At 44.5% G+C, this 18192-nt stretch overlaps 1 protein-coding gene across 2 annotated transcripts in view; it reads left to right on the top strand.

The window, feature by feature from the left end:
* Positions 1–776: 776 nt before the first annotated feature.
* The window catches only part of LDLRAD3 (low density lipoprotein receptor class A domain containing 3), a 118497-nt gene continuing 101081 nt past the window's right edge, over positions 777–18192 (top strand). For both annotated transcript variants that reach the window (XM_040601902.1, XM_040601901.1), the window contains exon 1: positions 777–893. In XM_040601902.1, coding sequence (XP_040457836.1) covers positions 860–893 — 34 coding nt within the window. In that variant the 5' untranslated portion in view covers positions 777–859. The remainder of the gene's footprint in view (positions 894–18192) is intronic.

Below are 18192 nucleotides of genomic sequence, written 5' to 3'. Positions count from 1 at the left end.
AATGTTCTTAAAGCAAGGCCCACCCCTCTTCCCACAGAAGCCAGGTGGGATCAGGATCGGGCCCCCAGACTGAAAATGCAATTTAAGATGCCTAAATCCTGGGTTTCAGAGCTTTGCAAGGATATGAAGTCCCACATGCTAGCTCTTGATTGACTGGCTATAATGCAAATGTCTCATTCTCCGTTTGGGGAATGATGAGAGGAGCACACGCCAGAAGATGGCACGGGAGACACTTTGAGAGCACCACATTGCCCCGTATCGCAGAAGGGGCACAGCAAGCGTTTCTGCACCTCGCCAAGGCCCGCGGGTTGCAGCTCTGACCCCAACCCTTCCAGCGGTCGCTAAAGGGCTCCCGCCTGCTGCCACTGGACACCTCCTCACCGTCCTCAGCACCGGCTGCAGGTGCCTGAGCGGCAGCAGAACTGGCGAAGCCGAGGCGGCCGTGCCACCTGCCAGCGGGGCGGGGGCAGCTGCGGCGCACGAGGCCGGGGCACGGGCACGGCCCCGCTCCCGAGCGGGACACCGGGATGGCCCTGCGCGGCGGGCTGCCGCCAACGCTCCGTTCGCTGGGGGACCCGGCCGGGCTTTCCCAACTCCCCCGCCGGCGGGCAGGGCTGCGGGCAGGGCTCCGGGCCCAGGCCCCGCCCGGGCGGGCTGCGGCGAGCCGCCGGCGGGCTGGGGCGGTGTCGGCGGCGGCGGCGGGTGAGGGCGCCCGTCCGGCGGGGCGGGGCGGCGGCCGGCACCGCCCTCGGGCCCTCCCTCCGCCCTCCCTCCGCCCCGCCGCCCCCGGCCGCAGGCTCCGTCGGGGGCGGACTGCCGGAGCAGCCCCGAAGTTTGTGGAGCGGCCGGCGCCGGGGCCATGTGGCTGCTGTGGCTGCTGCTGGGCTCGGCGGGTGAGTGCGGGCGGTGGCGGCGTCCCGGGGCGCTGCCCGGGAGCGAGGGGGCGTGCTCCGCTCGGCGGAGGAGGGCGCCGGGGCCTCCCTGCCTCCCCCCGGCGGCTGGTCGCGGGCCGGGCCGGGGGCGCCGCCGGCCTCCCCTGCCCTGCCCTGCCCTGCCCTGCCCTCTCCCCGGCTCCTCTCCCCGGCTCCTCTCTCCTCCCCCTGGCGGGCCGGGCGCGGGGCACCGCCTGCCCGCGGCTCGCTGGGTGGGCCGGGCCGGACGGGGGCGTCTCCGCCCTCTCCCTCCCTCCCCTCAGGGCGTGCTCAGGGTGGTCCCGGCGCCGCCGCCAAGCGTGGTGGGGCCGCTGTGACGCGAGGCGCCCGGAGCGGGGCCGGGGCGGGCGGGCAGGTCCCAGGGCGGGCGCCCCTGGGCCGAACCGACGGGCCTGCCGGTATAGCCCGCGCCGGGCCGACTCGGTCCCCCTTCTCCCTTCTGAGGCCTCCCCGGGGCGGAGGCCGTCGCGGGTGCAGCCGCCCGACCCTCCGGCGGTGCGCGGGCTGGCTGTGGCCGGCGCGGCGCCGGGGTCCCTGCACCCACGTGAAGCGCTCGGGTCCCGCTGGCTTCACCTGGGGTGCTGAAGGGGGGTTTCGTACTTGTTATGCGTGTTCATCTGGATATAAGTTCTTTCTCCCCTCGCGGTCGGCGTGTGTCTGTCAAAGTCGGCGAGTTGATGATGTTTTGTGCAGCTTTGCTGCAGGTGTGAATTATTTCTGCAACATGATCTTAGCGGGCGCTTTTCCAGACAGTGTAAGTAGCCCGGCTGCATGCTGCTCTGTGTGTTTCCGAATCACGCCTCGGTGATGAAGTGATGACACGCAGTGGGTACAACTCAGATTATCAAGTTCAATTTCTTTCTTTCGAAGAGTGTTTGTTGTCCTGGAGAGCTGATAAGTTTCACAGCTTCCGTGACACAAGTTTGTTTCGAGTTTGGTGTAGATGGGTAGGAAGGAGAAGTGTCACAGGACTTGGACGTGTTTTGAAATAACAGAACTGCACCTTTCAGCTGAGACATCCATTAAGTTTTGTGTAGGTTTGGGTGTCTCTGCAAAACTATTTCAGGAGTTCCTTTTTTTGGAAAACTAGGCAAAACTCAGGTTTGTTTATCTGGATTGTGTCACCTTCTTCCTTACTAATTTCCATTTTACTACAGTAACATTGCCAAAATTGCACCTGATTATTCAAAGCAAGGAATATGTTTCCATGCATTGAGTATATGTGCTTGCAATATCACCCTTAGGTTAATACGCAGGGTTCCATGCTACAGGACACTGATTTTTACATACAGAGATTTCCCAGGCACTCACACCCCATGTTCCTGCTCCACCTCTGCCCCGGGAGCAGTAACCAAGAAGACCTGTTTCTCATACAGAAGTTAGTACTTCAGCTTTTTGACAGCAAACTGTCACCCTTGGACAACAGTTGCCTTGAAGTTATTTAACCAGAAACTCTGGCATGCTTCGGGGCAGATTCAAAGAGCTCTCTGAAACTTTTTTTTCCTCATGTGTTCTGTTTTTCTTTTGAAGAATGAAGTATGGGGTCTTTGGGGATTTGTTTTTTAGATGTTGCTTCCTCTGTATGTTTTGGCACCCTTGCAAGCTTCCCACAGGGAGAATTAGTTTGTCTCTGCCTGGCCTTCACTCTGTTTTGAATTTTAGTTCTGGTAACTCCTGAACATATTTCTTTTCCTCTTGAGTCTTTTTTGGGTACAGATGGGCAACTTTGAAACTCTGGTGATCAACTTCAGTTAGCAGAAAGTAAACACTGTGTAATGTCTCAGTCTGAACAGTTCTGTTGGTGAAGGTTTGCAAGGCAAAGCTGGATCTTTTATTTACATCTTTGTTCTTAATATTATAGTTAGATCGAATAGTGCTTTTGATCCTGAAAGACTTTATCTGCATGGAAAAGGTTCTACCTTGTTATGATATATAGTGTGAACTTACACCAGGCTGGTTTAATTTCAGCTTGTAATTGATCAGAAAGAAACTATTGATCTGGAGCTGTAACCTCTGTTCCCTGTGCAGGACTCCCTGACTTCCTTGCTTTCCTTTTCCAGTCCCTGCCTCATTTCAAGTCTCATCAGGCTCTGGGGTGTGTGCACACACATGCACACCCAGACTCTTTCATCTCTCCGTGCTCTGGCCAGTATAAGCAGGTTGTGCTCAGCTCTCGTCCCCTCCTGCTGCCCTACGTGTGCCATGGCCTAACCCAGTTCGCAGCGCTTTACTTTGGCTCATTGTTAACCCAGAAGTCCCTGGATGTGGGTTAGGTCCGGCAAGGATTCCAGTTACCGGCTTAGACTGTAACAACATTAGTGGATTGAGTTAATGTAGGAGAAAGTTTGTTAGAAAACAGACATCTATGTTTATCTTCTTCCACAGTTTGTATTACTTAAGTAATACAAGCTGAGCTACACACAGTTACAGTAAGTTTAGGAAGGTATTACCTCAGAGAATTGCAAGTACATTATAACTGAATAAAACAATAACATGTAAATAGTCACTAGAAGAAAAATTAACTCTTTGTAATGCTGACTACTGCTGTGCTGTGTTTTGAAGACAAAATTTCTTTTTGTTCAAAGAAAACTAAATCTACTGAATAAGTTTTAAACATAGATTTATGTAATTTTTTTTCTTCAACCTGTATATCATCTATTAAGGAGAGAAATGATGGCAGGAGTCACAAACATTTAGCTAAATAAACAGCTTTTAAGAAGTGTGATTACAAAGTGAGTGGAAAAGGAAGATCACTTTTTTTATGACAACTACAAACGTTCCTGTTTTAGCTGTGAAGTAGATCTTAAGAATGTCAGTCTTCAGCTGGCTGGAGAGTCAGAATGCAGTGCACAGCGGGAATTCCTGAGTATGGTCCGCAAGATGTCACAGTTCAGTGTACGGACCCTTCTGATGCATGTCAAATGTATAATATCAATATTATATCTCTTACAATATACACAACTTGCTGTGTATTAAGTTAAGTGGAGGCTTCTGTGTCTTGTTCCCTCCAGTCTTTTGGTCTACTACTGTTGCAATTGGACCCCATTCCACAGACAGGGTAAACATGCAGGGCCACATGTGTTCATTGCAATTTGCAACTGTGTTTCAAAAACTTGGAACAGAACAGAACATCCCCCAAATCAAGCCGGGGTAGGAACTGCTTGAAGAGTAATGTTACCACATTAATCTGCATTGTGTAATGTCTGCTAGCTTAAAACTTCCACATGCTAATAAGGAAATATCTAGTGTTTCCTTACATGGGTCTTAATTTGTACTGACATTGAGAAGTATTGCTTTTAGTAGAGTTTCTTTGCTGAAAACCTCTATGTACTGCATGGGAAGAGCACTGCTGAATACCATTCTACTCTGCTGCTGTGTAAGTAGAGAAAGCAAGAAAACCACTCTCTGTTTGGAGACTTGTGTTTGTCCTGTGTGTACAGTAGGTCTATTTTGTATCATTGCTGTAGTCCTCTTGAAAAGTCTTAAACTGGGTCTAGTGCTCGATAACCAGTGTTTGTATCTCTCTCAGTACACAAGCCAGCTGCGGGCTTGTGTAGCGCGTCAGTGTGTTAGAGATGGACAAGGCTTCCTTAGTAGCTTTGGCAAGTCAAGAAACTTCCAACTTGGCAAAGTAATAGGAGGAGCAGGTGAAGCACTGGATGTTTGATGAAGGCGTAAGTCTGCCAGCAGTCGTGATGAGAGCAGCCGGGAAGTATTAACCTTAGTGCAAAACTCCACATCCATGCTGGGGAGAATGTTTGGGATTTCTCGCAGGAGCCAGTGCAGTGCCCAGAGACGTTATTCTCCTATTGGTTTCTGGTTATTGAATGTTTGAGGCTGTTGTCAGGCTTTACTCTTGAAGGAGATTTTTAATGCGGGGACTGAAGTAAGCAGATGGTGATTTCGTGGCTTTTGTGTAAACTTAGGGATTTGAATAGTGTGAGGGAAAGGGATGTGTCCTTGGCTAGACTTCCGCAGGTTCCTGTTGCTTCTCAGATGTGGGGAGTTGCAGGGCCCAGGTGCTTCCAGCCATACCATCCCACTCGGGATGACTTTGCCACAGCAGTAGCCTGCAGCTGTCAAGGGCCATGAGGCTAAAAGCACGACTGGCAATGTTGCAGTCATATGTTGTGATAGGAAGTAGAGATTGTTAACTATAAAATAAGTACTAAAAATACAGCTTTTGTATAAATGTGAAATAAAATGTAAGCTTACAGTCAGTCTGCGTTGCCTGATAGACTGGGACACTAGCTAGCTCTATGCTTTAGATGAAAAAACTTCCTGATGATACTATAATATGTTAATTGTGACAACAGTAACCTGCATTCTACTTCCATTTGTATGCTGATTATCAACCAGGTGAGGAATAAAATGGCTCCCTTTGCTGTAAGTCCGGTAGACTAAAAGGGAGGTGGTGGTTTGATAGGCAGCAATGATGAAATGAGCTAAGGTTCAAGCATCTCTCTGTTTTAGGGCAGTAGTGTAGGAAAGTCTAATACAAAATTAATTTATCACCTGGAGACAGACTCTTTGTATTTGTTTGTGTTGTTAAATTTTATTTTATTTTTCCAAACTGGTAAATCTTACCAGAATAGTTTCTGTGATATATCCTGTCCTGTGGTTGATCTCTCTATCTGTATAAGCAGAAATGCAGTAATGGAGGAGGCCTGAAAAATCTGTAGTGTGAGACCTGCTGTGATGATAGCAGTGCTCTATATTTCAGTATCTTGTCTGTTGTGGAAGCTAATGATGAGTTTCATGAATTGGTAGGAAGCCTTGTAGGCTGTCACTGTTCAGTTGTCCTGCCTGCTGCAGACTGAAGCTGTTGATATCCTACCTTTGGTAGAAGGCACTCTGTGATAAGTATTTAAACGGGGATTTTCAGGGTTTGAACTTGAAAACAGTTTTGTTGTGTGCAGATAAGTTTTGAAGATGAGGGAGAAAGATCTTATGCCTCAATAGTTATTTTGGGCATTTTTGTCTTTTCAAGCCTTAAAGCAAAACTCTTCTGCTCTGGTGAGATCTCGTAACAGGACACGCCAAGAAGTAGAATGGAATATTTCAAGTGAAACCAGTTTTAATGATGTGTTTCAAGGTATCTCTACAGTGAAACATAAAATGGCAGACTGTCCTTTTCCTGAAATATAAGTAGGTCATGGTTGGAGGTAATTGTATATCAACCTTTAGTATAATCAGTTTATTGTAAATTTACTGATGACTGAAGAATTTTTGAGGGGGAGCTTGTACATGTTTAAAAAAAAAAAAAAGCACCAATGAAGATGAAAATCTAAACAAATAGCTTAAGAAAAACAAACCAAAAGACTTGGTAAACACCCCTGCAGAAAGCATTTAACTAAATTAGTAACTCTGATAGTTAAAATTCTAATTTACGTGATCCATGAAGGTTTCTGTTTGCCACGGTCCACGTGTGTATCCAGATACTTGCTTATATGACATGTACAAACTTGTTAAACTGCAGTAACTTGATCATGTGTTTGAGTGTTTTTTCATGCAGCTTCTTAGGCTAATAAAACTGTCAGATTAAAAGGCAGTTTAAGCCAACCTTATGTTGCATGTAGTGTTGGCTATCAGGACAGAAAAGTCCTTTTAAGGGAGAAGATGGTGTAATGCTAATTGGTTTTGGTGTGTGTTTGTGTTTTAATTTGCATATGGGAAATGTTGAGGCAGTGAGGAGATTTCTCAATGGGAGCCATTAGTCTCTGCTCGTGCTTGTTCTTGGCTGTTTGCACAGATATCCAGATCTTGATTGCGAAGGAGTTTGTTCAATGAGATACCTAATTTAGCTGCAGCTTATAGAAATATGTCCTCTTTGAAAGTCTGAGAGAAATAATAGGTGCTTCCTGTTAGTGTAAGAAATGTGTTGAAGGACGGGGAAAATCATGTGGGTGGGTAATCAAAAGGGCCCAGATGAACAAAATCAAAAGGGAAGCAATTTGCAGGAGAGTGGCTGGTGAGAACTTTCTCCCCTGTGATCCTTAAGCCTTCTTCCTGCCATGGGCCAGAAAGCTGTGAACTTGAGCACAATTAAAACATGTCAAGCAAAGTTGCTTTTTGTGTATGAGTAAACAATTGTGTAAGTTGCTATATCAGAATGTGTGACGTCAGAGTGAACAGGGAACCGAGGTAATGTGATGGGGCCATGAAACTCAGCTAGAATGATCTCTCTTCCATAATAACGGGCTTTTAACCCAATATGTGGGATCATTTAGGATTAGAGGCTGATGAACTCATAGCAGATCTGGAGAGGTTCTGATACTGTGTCTTAGCTGAGGGGTTTCAGTTTTCAAATAGATTTAGTATCTCTCAGGTAGCCTGTGAGGCTTAATTTATTAAAGGTTGGGAAGTGTGTAAGTTGCTTACAGTTGAAGTCTGATGTTGTGTTATGAAATATTTTGCTTCAATGGGGCCAAAATACAATTTTTTCAGTTTTTAATGCTGTATTTTGTATCGGTCTTTTTCTTTTCTTTTCTTCTTCTTTTTTTCTCTTTAGTAGGGATCCTGTTTGTTTTTTTCTTTTAAATGAAAGGCAAATCCCCAAGTGCCACACCATGCTATGAGTCTCTGGTGATGGGATATTACATTTCATCTGCTTAGATTATTATTCCAGACAGCTTCTAGAGGATGTGTGGGAGATTCCTGGTTCAGGGTTCTTTTATTGAAGATTTTAGATTGAAATCAGTTATATCAGGTGAGGTAGCCTATGTTGGTCTACTTTGAAACAGCTGGGTTTGTAGGATGAAAAGTTAAATTTTAAGTAACATTTTCATGTGGGGGTTTATCTCTGTTTTTGATAAAATGCAGTAATGTTACTGCAGCAAGTAGGTTGTGGCCCCTTAAACATTAAGATGTGAGTTCTGGCTACTTTGTGCTCAAATTCCTTGGAGTCCTTTCCCTTTATATTTTTTGCACGAATGTATAACTTCAGTTGTTAATGAATCAGATGATGCTTATAGCTCCAGACAGAATGCATTTGCCAGCCATATCTGTGTCAACTGAAGACTCGCAGACTGCTGGACAAAGCTGTTCAGGGTCTTAGTGCTGCAGGATCTACTGCAGGATGAGCAGTATGACTTTGGGCAAGATCTATTTCATCACTGCACTCACTTCCATTTTACCTGTTTAATCAGGTTTTTTTGGACCCCAACTCTCTTTCCTTCCATCTTTCTTGACTGAAGTTCAGTCAAGAGCTATATGCTGCAAATAACAATAAGCGTATCTTTCTACAGTTCAAAATAGGTCTTTGCCTTGAAGAAATGTTCTGTCTTGCTGGCAGAGGTTGGATGCAAGATAAGTATATTTTTCTTGATATGTTGAATTTTACTTAAGTGTTCCTGTTTTTCCTTTCTCATCTTTTGTTGTTGTTACAGTAAAGTCATTAAGATTCTTCAGAGGGATTTTAGATTTAGAAAAATGTGAAATGTGATACAGGTGCACAAAGTGATATAATTATGAAAGTCCATGTATTTGGCAAGTTGCACTTTTCCCATCTTTTTTAAGGCAGGGTAGGAGTTGGCAACTTGTAGTACTGTTGCTTGTCCAGGGTGTTTGTCACTGGTAACCTGCTGGGCAGTACTGCACTGAACCTGCTAGTCAGTGGCTGCTCACAGGGAATGTAGTCATTGCCCATACATGGCTGCAGCAGGTAACACTTCAGCTTGTGTTTTTGAGGTTGGAGGCTGCAGACGCAGTCTTGGGACTGATATTCTGCTGCTGTTCTCCTCCTGCAAGAATAAGCTACGTCTAGGGCTATTAAATGTTTCTGCTCGTCTTCCTATAAGCTTAGCTAAAATTCTGCAGCTAAAAATAGACATTATTTCTCAGACTGTGAATCGCTTTCTTGTCAACGCCAAACTTTCTTTGCTTGTATTCCCGTTCTGAGGCTGCATGCTGATGACTTAGCCTTCACTTGCTTCTTTCTGTACCTGATTTCTTACCTCACTCCTCCTCGCATCTCAGGACTCTTTCCCCCTTCCCTCCCCTGCTTTGCGCCTCTTGACCTCATCTGAAATTGTGCCCATTGCTGCATAGTTCTAGTCATGGATTTCCTCATCATGCCTTTGACTCTGTACTTGGAAAGAAGCTGTCATGTATGCTTATTATACATATACCTACATACTAGGATTGTACGCTTCTGTAGGCCAAACCTGCAGCTGGGAATTGTTGGTTTTCTGTTGCCTCTGGTTATTGCAAGTGCTCTGTAGCACTCTGCTGTTTTTCTTTGGCTGCAGTCTAGTGTCCCAGTTCATATTGCTATTCTGCACTAAGTGTCTTTCCTGTACTTCATGTTCCACTTCATCTTTCTTCCTGATTTGGATCTTATATTCAATGGAATATGAAATTACTGATATAGGAAACTTTGCTGCATAGGATGATATTATGCTGCTGGAGTTGCTCTTCTGCCTGTCCTTCCCCCTATCCATTGCTTAGCTGTGCTGTGTGTGAAGGCCCAGGTTGGGGCTATGTGGAGCTTCTGCTGTGGTGGTCTCTCTAGGGGTTCTTGATACAGTTTACAAGTGAGTTGTGCATCTTGTGCAAATCACTCAGTTTCTCAGGGATCATCTATGAACTACAGTTAATATTTACTTGACACACAATGCAAGGTGTGCATTTATAAACGTCTAAATACTTTGTGATTGTGGGCACTGTTAGAGAGAGATATAAAATATGCTAGAGCAGTTCCTTGTGTCATTAAATAAGCAGAGGAGCTCTGCTGTGCTTCACCTGCCAAAGCACATCAGTTCTTCATGAACAGGTAAATTGATAAAGTCAGCACTTAATGATCTCCAAAGGAAACACATTGCAGTCAGTGTACTTCAAAGGCAAGATGACTCCTCTAGCTAGCTAACCTGTCAATGGCACAAGTTGCTCTTATGACTAGAGCCAAGACTATGCAATCTTAAAAGCTGGATGGAACTGCACACTAATGAAGTGAGTATATAATCTAACTGGAACCTGAATTGCATGTATTTTGTCTTGAGGAGAATGACTGTCTATGAGAACAGTTTGGGGCTCTGATGCTGATTGGGGATGGGGGACTAAATCTTCCATGATCTGAACAACAATAAGAAACATGTCTTATCAAGGAATGGGCATCATGTAGGACAGTCTGCAGCTTTGCTTGTTTGGGTAACTGGAAAGACACAATACAGATGCTGACATCAAGATCAGTTCAGGCTGGCAGAATGCAAACTGCATTAGTGAAATCCTGGAGTCTGGAAGAACTGTACTTACTGCTCAATCAGTTTTAAAAGACTAAGTCATTAAACTAATTAGGCATAATTCAGAATTGCCTAACAAGCAACAACAGTGTGTGGTGATTGCTGTCTATACAAACTCAAAAATAGGCGCTTTTTTTTTTTTTTTTTCTTTTAAGACAAGCTTTTGAAAAGTGGAAAGAAGGTGGAGAGGAACAAAAAAAATAATCCATGTGGCTGTTGTTAGTAGCATCTTTTAATAAAGTGCTGGCTGAATTTCAAATACCTGATTGTGAGTGAAATAAGCCTGTATGGAAGCAAAAGTAGAATTGTAAAAAACCCACAACAACAAACAACTCCCCCCCAACTCAACCAAACAGAAAAAAAACCTATTGTGAACTTTAAAATGAACAGATCATTCCCTTTACCATGTAACCAAGGTTCTGAATGTTAAACTTTCCCTTTATTAAATCGAGTCCTATTGGAATTCCGCTTTACATTCTCTAAGAAATTTTTGTTTGTTAGCCCTCTCTTAAAAGGTGACATCTATCTCCACTCGTTAGGCATTTTCAGTCTTGTGAATGTACCAACTTTGAGTATCAGCAAGTGAGAGAAATGAAGCCCTGTAATATTTCAGCCTATGAGCTCTAAAATGAACCACAACAGTTTGTCCTTTCACAGTCAGATGGAGGATTTGCCCCTAGATCTGCAAGCAATATGTGTTTTAGGAACCAGTTCTTTTTTCACCCTTCTGAAAAAGGAGCCACCATTTGTGATGAACAAATCAGGAATGTACTTCTGACCAAATATTAAAGTGATCTGACTAGAGCATTAGCAGATAAAAGACATTGACAGTAGAGTTCCTAAGAGTATTTATAAACAATACAAGTTGGTAGTACCGGTTGTACCCTAAAAATCTTCTGTGAGGAGTGTTAGGTCCTAAATGGCAAGTTTAAGGTAGAGTGTTGTCACCTTTTGGGATTTTTTCCTATAAGGTTTGGTAACAGTATCACAATTCTTTGAAACACTTTTTCATTGCCATCTTTCTTTTCCAAAAAAGAGTCAAGAATAGTTTGTTACCTTGTTTCACATTTGAATTATATGTCCATTAAAGGTAAGAGCATAATAGCCATTTTTTTTCCTCCACCCAGGTTTTTCATAAAATGTAGAAACAAAATATTTTACAGCGTAATTTCTTACTTGCACTGCACTTTTCTTTTGGGAGTGCCTGTCCTTTTCAACAACTGAGATATTAGCAGACATTTCATGGAGAATTCCTGAATCAGAGTTCCTCTCTTTTGAGATAACATATTAAAGGGTTTGTCTCTTATTTACATCAGGAGTATGAGTCCACCCAAATGTAGCGGGTACTTGATGACATTGCTTTGAACAGCTGTATCTTTTATTCGGTCTTACTTTTTTAATATAGCATAGAATGCTTTTGGCATTCTTATGCAAAATTGTGCGTATTAGTTACAGCAAAAATGTCCAGTCTTCCTGTAGCAGCTTTGATAACTTTCAAGCTTTCAAAGTTAAAGACTCTCTACTTGTTAATGACTTCTGCATGAGTTAGGCTTTGGTATCTAATCAAATTGGGTATCCTTAAAATTTCTAATGGGATCCTTGAAAATCTGCCAATGGACTATTATAGGTTTTCTGATAAATTGTTTAAATGAAGCTCTGCCTTGCTATTTGGTTAACGGTCTTCAGGATAGCCTCAGGCTGCTTACTTTCCAATTTCCTCGGGTAATCTGTAGATAAATGTCCACCTTACTGGAGCTTAATGGCCAATTAGCTGAGTCAAATGAAATCTGAAAATACAAAAAGCGGTTCTGATCACTGGCAGGATATTCTTGTCCTAACTGAGGTTGAATCCAGAGTAGATGGCTTGCTGACTGCCACTGCTCCTTGTAAGTAGTCTCATGGGGAAACCGTGTTCAGCCTGTAAAGCATGATTTAGCTAACTTTTCCCTGCAGTGTTGGTGGTTTATTTGTTCGCTCATCAATGTTGCAAAATTAGGCAGCCCACTTTTGTGAACAGGCTTTCCCACTTAAGAAACGATCAATGTAACTTTGTTTGGGCCTGTATTGAAGAGACTTGTGTTTCTAAAATACCTGCTTGTTATCTCAGTTTTGGATGGGAAATATGTCTGATATGGGATATCTCAAAGGGGCAGTGACTTTTGGGAAACAGGGTACTCTTTCCACTTTTGCCAGGCTTGCCCTTGAAGGTGGGATGATTTGGGTCTTTGCAAACATGAGCCTTCCAAGCTCCTTTGCATATCCCTATAAGAAAACTAACTTGGCATAGATTTAGTAAATATTCCAGTGTTGTTTACTTCATTTTGGAAGGACTGTGTTGGCCTATTGTTTTGGAAAAAAATGTATTACTGAAATACTGTAGTAAATGTTTTGATTAGAGAACAGTTTGAGTGAGCTCAACTGTCAAAATTAAACCCTAGGTGTAAACAGCTGTACCAAGAGCCAGTCATTGCGTGTTTCCAGGGCAAAGTGATTTTGGATACCTTGAAATACACAGATTCATAATCTGTTTTTTAAACAAGCTTCCCAGGTTGTTCTCTTCTCCTCCCACAAATCACACCTCAGCATTAAACAAAAGTAAGTGATAGGTATGTGTGTGTGCAAGAGGGAGACAAAAAAATGACACCATGCAAGGGGTTCTTATTGAGCTCCCATGAGTGTAAATAAGAGGACAGTTAATTCCTGTATCTAAAATGGCTTGAATTTTCTAGGTCTGTGGGATCAATTTTCTCTGTAGAGTCACTGTGTGAACTGAGTCTAGTTGGTAGTTGAGCAGGCAGGAGTTTGGGAAATTGAAGTTTCTTCTCTTATAGGGTGGGCCTACCTATACTTTGATCAGAATCCTTGGACAGGGTATTAGCTGCATACCTGCTCAAAGATTTTTGGGTATGACTTTGCCTGTTTACTAGTTAGGAATAAATTATTCAAGATACACCTGTGGGCTTTTAATATCAAGACTTTGCATTTTTTGTAATGCTGCTTAAAAATAGGTTTTTTTATATGAAGATATATATATTTAGGTACCCATCTCCTCAGCATCTGGGCAGCATGGAAGCAAATTATGGATGCTTGCAGGATTCCCATGGGATGGGAGAGTGTTAGTAGTCATTAATAGATAAGGAAAACTGAAGCCAAGGAAAGCAGAGTAATATGATCATATAAGACATCTGTGGTAGGGCTGACCCCTGTCTCTGGTCTTCTCAAATTCCACCCAGAAAGCTGCCCTTTCCTGAAAAGGATCTGGTCTGCAGACTAGGAGTCGGCACACTAGCATTAAATGGTTGTGTTGTTTAACATGGCATCATGGTGTTTATTGCCAGTTGGATGACCTGTGGCTTCCAGTTTGTAAAGCTGAATCTGTGTTTACCTCAATTTGGGTAACTGTTGTTGAGTGTGAAAGCTCAAGGAGTGCAAGAGACTTGTGTTTAAGTGCATGTAGACCGTACATGAGCTTGATGAAGAATGGAAAAGAGGCAGGATAAATAACACAATGTGCAGTGAGTGCTCATGTCCTTCTGTGTCTGGATTTTAATAGGTAGTGGCAAATAGATAATGGCATCAGCATGAAGTATGGTAGGAGTAAATGGAGTTCTCTTTCCTAGATTACTTTTATGCGTTAGTGATAGAAAATGTGCCCGTGTGGTATTACTGACAGTCTTGAGTGACTGGCAAGTGTTTTAAATCTGAGACTGAATTCCTTGGCTTTCTGCTGAGCTTCTGGTTGAATTTATTTGCATAGGCAAAAAGTTGGCTGACTTGAAGACATACTATGCACAGATTTAAAGTGTTGTGAAATAGTAGGGCTTGAAGACCTCCTTTGTTTTCTCAGGGGCAAATTCCGCCACTGAGCATATGTTGGAAATCACCTGTTAAAGTGATTTTTCCATGCCTCCCATTTTGCTGCCCTTTACTTTGAACATAGCCTCCCCCTGCCCCAAAAGGTATTAAGTTGTGGTTACTGAAATTATTGAATTTTGCACATGGAGCACTCGCTGTGCCTCTCTGCAGTGGGAATATTTTACACATTGGTAGAGTGGCATACGAATCAGGTGATGTGTGATCATGTACAAATAGAACTAAGATAACATCCTAGAGATAAGGGCGATTCTTGGCAGTACATGACATCAGGCAAATTGTTTGTTGTCTGCCTTGCTTTGTGCCTTACTTGAAACGGAGATACCACTTACCCACCTCAGTTTCTTTAGTTTCATAAATGCTGGTAATTGCTCAGTTCCCCAAAGTGAGTGTCATCAATAATTCATTATCACTTAATTGCTGGATCTGATTTCTGATCGATTTGGTAAGCAGGATGCTAGGAAATGGTATGTTTCCCCTGTCAGTTCCACTTCACTGCTTTTGCCAGCATTTCATGGGGGAGTTGTCCATGTGCCTTTTCACTCTTTTTCCATGGATGCTTTGCCCTGGGGCCAAAATAAAACTGAAGGCGCTTACAAAAAGAATGGGGCAAACAATACCAGATGGTTTTGTGGATTTCTTTTTGCATCAGCGGCATGTCTAAGAAAGGTTGAACCACAGACAGGCTGGAATTGGAGGGCTCAGCCCTGCACGTGTGACACGCTTCTTTCTCTTCTTCAGATGGAGAGGCTTCTCCTGGCCTGCTTGGTCTTTTCTTCCTGCTGGTGATGAAAGTGCTTTAAGGTCTGCTACTTCTGTCTGATGCTGTTGTCTATAAGCTTGGCTGAGAAGGCTGTTTCAGCTGTCTCCTTTATATCCCTACTTTAAATCGTGAGTGAGCTATTTCTGATGGTTTTCCATATTAGTGGGAATACATGGTTTTGGAGTGGATCATGGGTGTAGTTATATTTGCTTTCTTTTTGTGAGGAATGTACTTTAAATTGTACCGTCAGAGATGAGGATTTGGAATTCTGCAGGTTCTCCTTCCAGTTTTTCCTGACTGCAGAGGGGCAAGGGGCTCCAGTCTCCCAGGATGGAGTATCACAGGTTTTCTTTTCTGGCAGTAGTTTGGACACTAGAGAGGGGAACTTTAAAATAGATATCCTGTAAAATATGTGATGTTTGTTTTTATTAGTGTAGGATAGTCTCTGCTTTCTGTAAGATAAACATTTCCTGACACAGCTGGTTGGTGAGCCAGCTGGGGATGATGCCCCACTGGACCTGCTGTTTACAAACAGGGAAGGACTGGTGCGTGATGTGGTGGTCAGAGGACATCTCGGGCAAAGCGATCATGAAATGATAGTTTTTGATTCTCGGGGAAGTAAGGAGGGGGGTCAGCAGAACCGCTGTCTTGGACTTCTAGAGGGCAGACTGGCCTGTTTAGGAGTGTGGTTGACAGAGTCCCTTGGGAGGCAGCCTTGAAGGGCCACGGGTGCAGGAAGGCTGGGCATTCCTTGAGGAGGGAGTCTTAAACATGCAGGAACAGACTGTCCCCATGTCCTAAAATACAAGCCAGCAGGGAAGAAGACCAGCTTGGCTGAACAGAGAGTATTGGCTGGAACTCGGGGAAAAAGGAGAGTTTACCACCTCTGGGGAAGGGGCAGGCAACTCTGCAGAACTGTTAAGGATGTCACGAGGCTATGCAGGGTGAAGATTAGAGAGGCAAAAGCCCAGCTAGAACTTGGGCTAGCTGCTGCCATAGAAGATAAAAAAAAAAAAAAAGGTGTTACAAATACATTAGAAACAAAAGGAGGGCCAAGGAAAATCTTTGTACTTTATTGGGGGGGGGCGGGGAATGATGATGATACTGCCACACAGGATAAGGAAAAGGCTGAGGTGCTTAATGCTTTCTTTGCTTCAGTCTTTAGTAGTCAGACCAGTTACCCTCTGGGTACCCAGCCCCTGAGCTGGAAGGCAGGGATGAGCAGCAGAATGAAGTCCCCACAGTCCAGGAGGAAATGGTTGGGGACCTGCTGTTCCCCTTGGACACACACAAGTCAATGAGGCCAGACAGGATCCCCCCCGAGGGTACTGGGAGAGCTGGCAGAGGAGCTCACCAAGCTGCTTTCCATCATTTATCAGCAGTCCTGGCTATCTGGAAAAGTCCCAGGAGACTGGAGGTTAGCCAGTGTGATGCCCATCTACAAGAGGGCTGGAAGGAGAAACTGGGGAACTACATGCCTGCCAGCCTGACCTTGGTGCTGGGGAAGGTTATGGAGAGATCATCCTGAGTGCAGTCACACGGCACATGCAGGACAACCGGGGATCAGGCCCAGCCAGCGTGGATTTATGAAAAGCAGGTCCTGCTTGGCAAACCTGATCTATGACAAGATGACCCACCTGGAGGATGAGGGAAAGGCTGTGGGTGGTGTCTACCTGGACCTTAGTGTAAAGCCTTTGACACCGTCTCCCACAGCTTTCCCTGGAGACACTGGCTGCTCACGGCTTGGGCGGGTGCACTCTGCGCTGGGTAAAAAGCTGCTGGACGGCCGGGCCCAAGGAGTGGTGGCGGATGGAGTTACACCCAGCTGGTGCCCGGTCACAAGTTGCATTCCCAGGGCTCAGTATTGGTTCAGTTCTGTTTAATATCTTTATCAACAATCTGGATGAGGGGATTGAGTGCACCCTCAGTAAATTTGCGGATGACAGCAAGTTGGGAGGGAGTGTTGGTTTGTTTGAGGGCAGGAAGGCTCTGCAGAGAGATCTGGACAGGCTGAATGGATGGACCAAGGCAGATGATATGAGGTTTAACAAGGCTCAGTGCCGGGTCCTGCACGTGGGTCACAGCAGCCCCACACAGCGCTATGGGCTGGGGGCAGAGCGGCTGGAAAGTGCCTGGGGGAAAAGGGCCTGGGGGTGCTGGCTGACGGCCGGCTGAACGTGGGCCAGCAGTGTGCCCAGGTGGCCGAGAACCCAACAGCATCCTGGCTTGTGTCCAAAGCAGTGTGGCCAGCAGGGAATAGATTTGTCCCCCTGTGCTCTGTACTGGTGAGGCTGCACCTCGAACACTGTGTTGAGTTTTGAGCCCCTCACTGCAAGAGGGACATTGAGGGGCTGGAGCGTGTCCAGAGAAGGGCAACGGAGCTGGTGAAGGGTCTGGAGCACAAGTCTTAATGAAGAGCGGCTGAGGGAGCTGGGGTTGGTTAGCCTGGAGAAAAAGACATTCAGGGGGAGATCTTATTGCTCTCTCCAGCTATTTGAAAGGAGGCTGTAGGCAGGTGGGGGTAGGTCTCTTCTCCCAGATAACAAAGGGACAGGACAAGAGGAAACATCTGCACCAGCGGAGGTTTACATTGGATACTAGGAAAAATTTTTTCACTGAAAGGGTGGCCAAGCATTGGAACAGGCTGCCCAGGGAGGTGGTGGAATCACCATCCCTGGAGGTGTTTAAAGAACGCATAGATGTGATGCTTGGAGACATGGTTTAGTGATGGACTTGGCAGTCCTGGGTCAACGGTTGGACATTATGAATCTTAAAGTTCTTTTCTGACCTAAATCATTTTATGATGCTATGAAAACACAAATGAAGAAGCAGTGTAGTTCAGTCTTACATACTAAGAAATGAGAGGTGGGGAAGAACTGTTGGTTTATTACAGTTTATTTCCTAGGGCTACTGTAAACATATTTCATGCACTTTTCTGGTTGAGGTCCAAAGGTAACTAACTACAACAAGACTTTAATCATAGTATCTTCTGATAGCTTTTTTGTAGTTTGAGACATGGTCTTTGCCTTACAGAATCTGAATAGCTTGCCAAACCCTCCACAGGTGTTAGTGCAAAAGGTTCTCAAAGGCTGTGCTATATCCTAAATACAGACCGCAATCTGTTAGACCATGCCCTTCATCTGAGTCTGGTTTACCAAGGAGACATTAGGAAGGAATGTGTTTTTGTTGTGTTTTTTTTTTTGTATAAATACAGTTTCCAAATGGGTTCTGTTCTATCTTAAATCAACATATCAAGGATTTTTGTGTAACTATTTTTATACAGTTTTGAGGCCACATGTCCGGATTCTTCTGTTTAAATGAACTTGCATGGATATGTTTCAGTGTGTTAACACTCTGTTTTAAACTGCTATGAATCTAAAAATGA

This window comes from Falco naumanni, chromosome 7 (assembly GCF_017639655.2).
Source record: "Falco naumanni isolate bFalNau1 chromosome 7, bFalNau1.pat, whole genome shotgun sequence".
Classification (NCBI taxonomy): domain Eukaryota; kingdom Metazoa; phylum Chordata; class Aves; order Falconiformes; family Falconidae; genus Falco; species Falco naumanni.
Note: the sequence above shows the minus strand (reverse complement) of the source record. Positions and strands in the feature narration are given on the sequence as shown.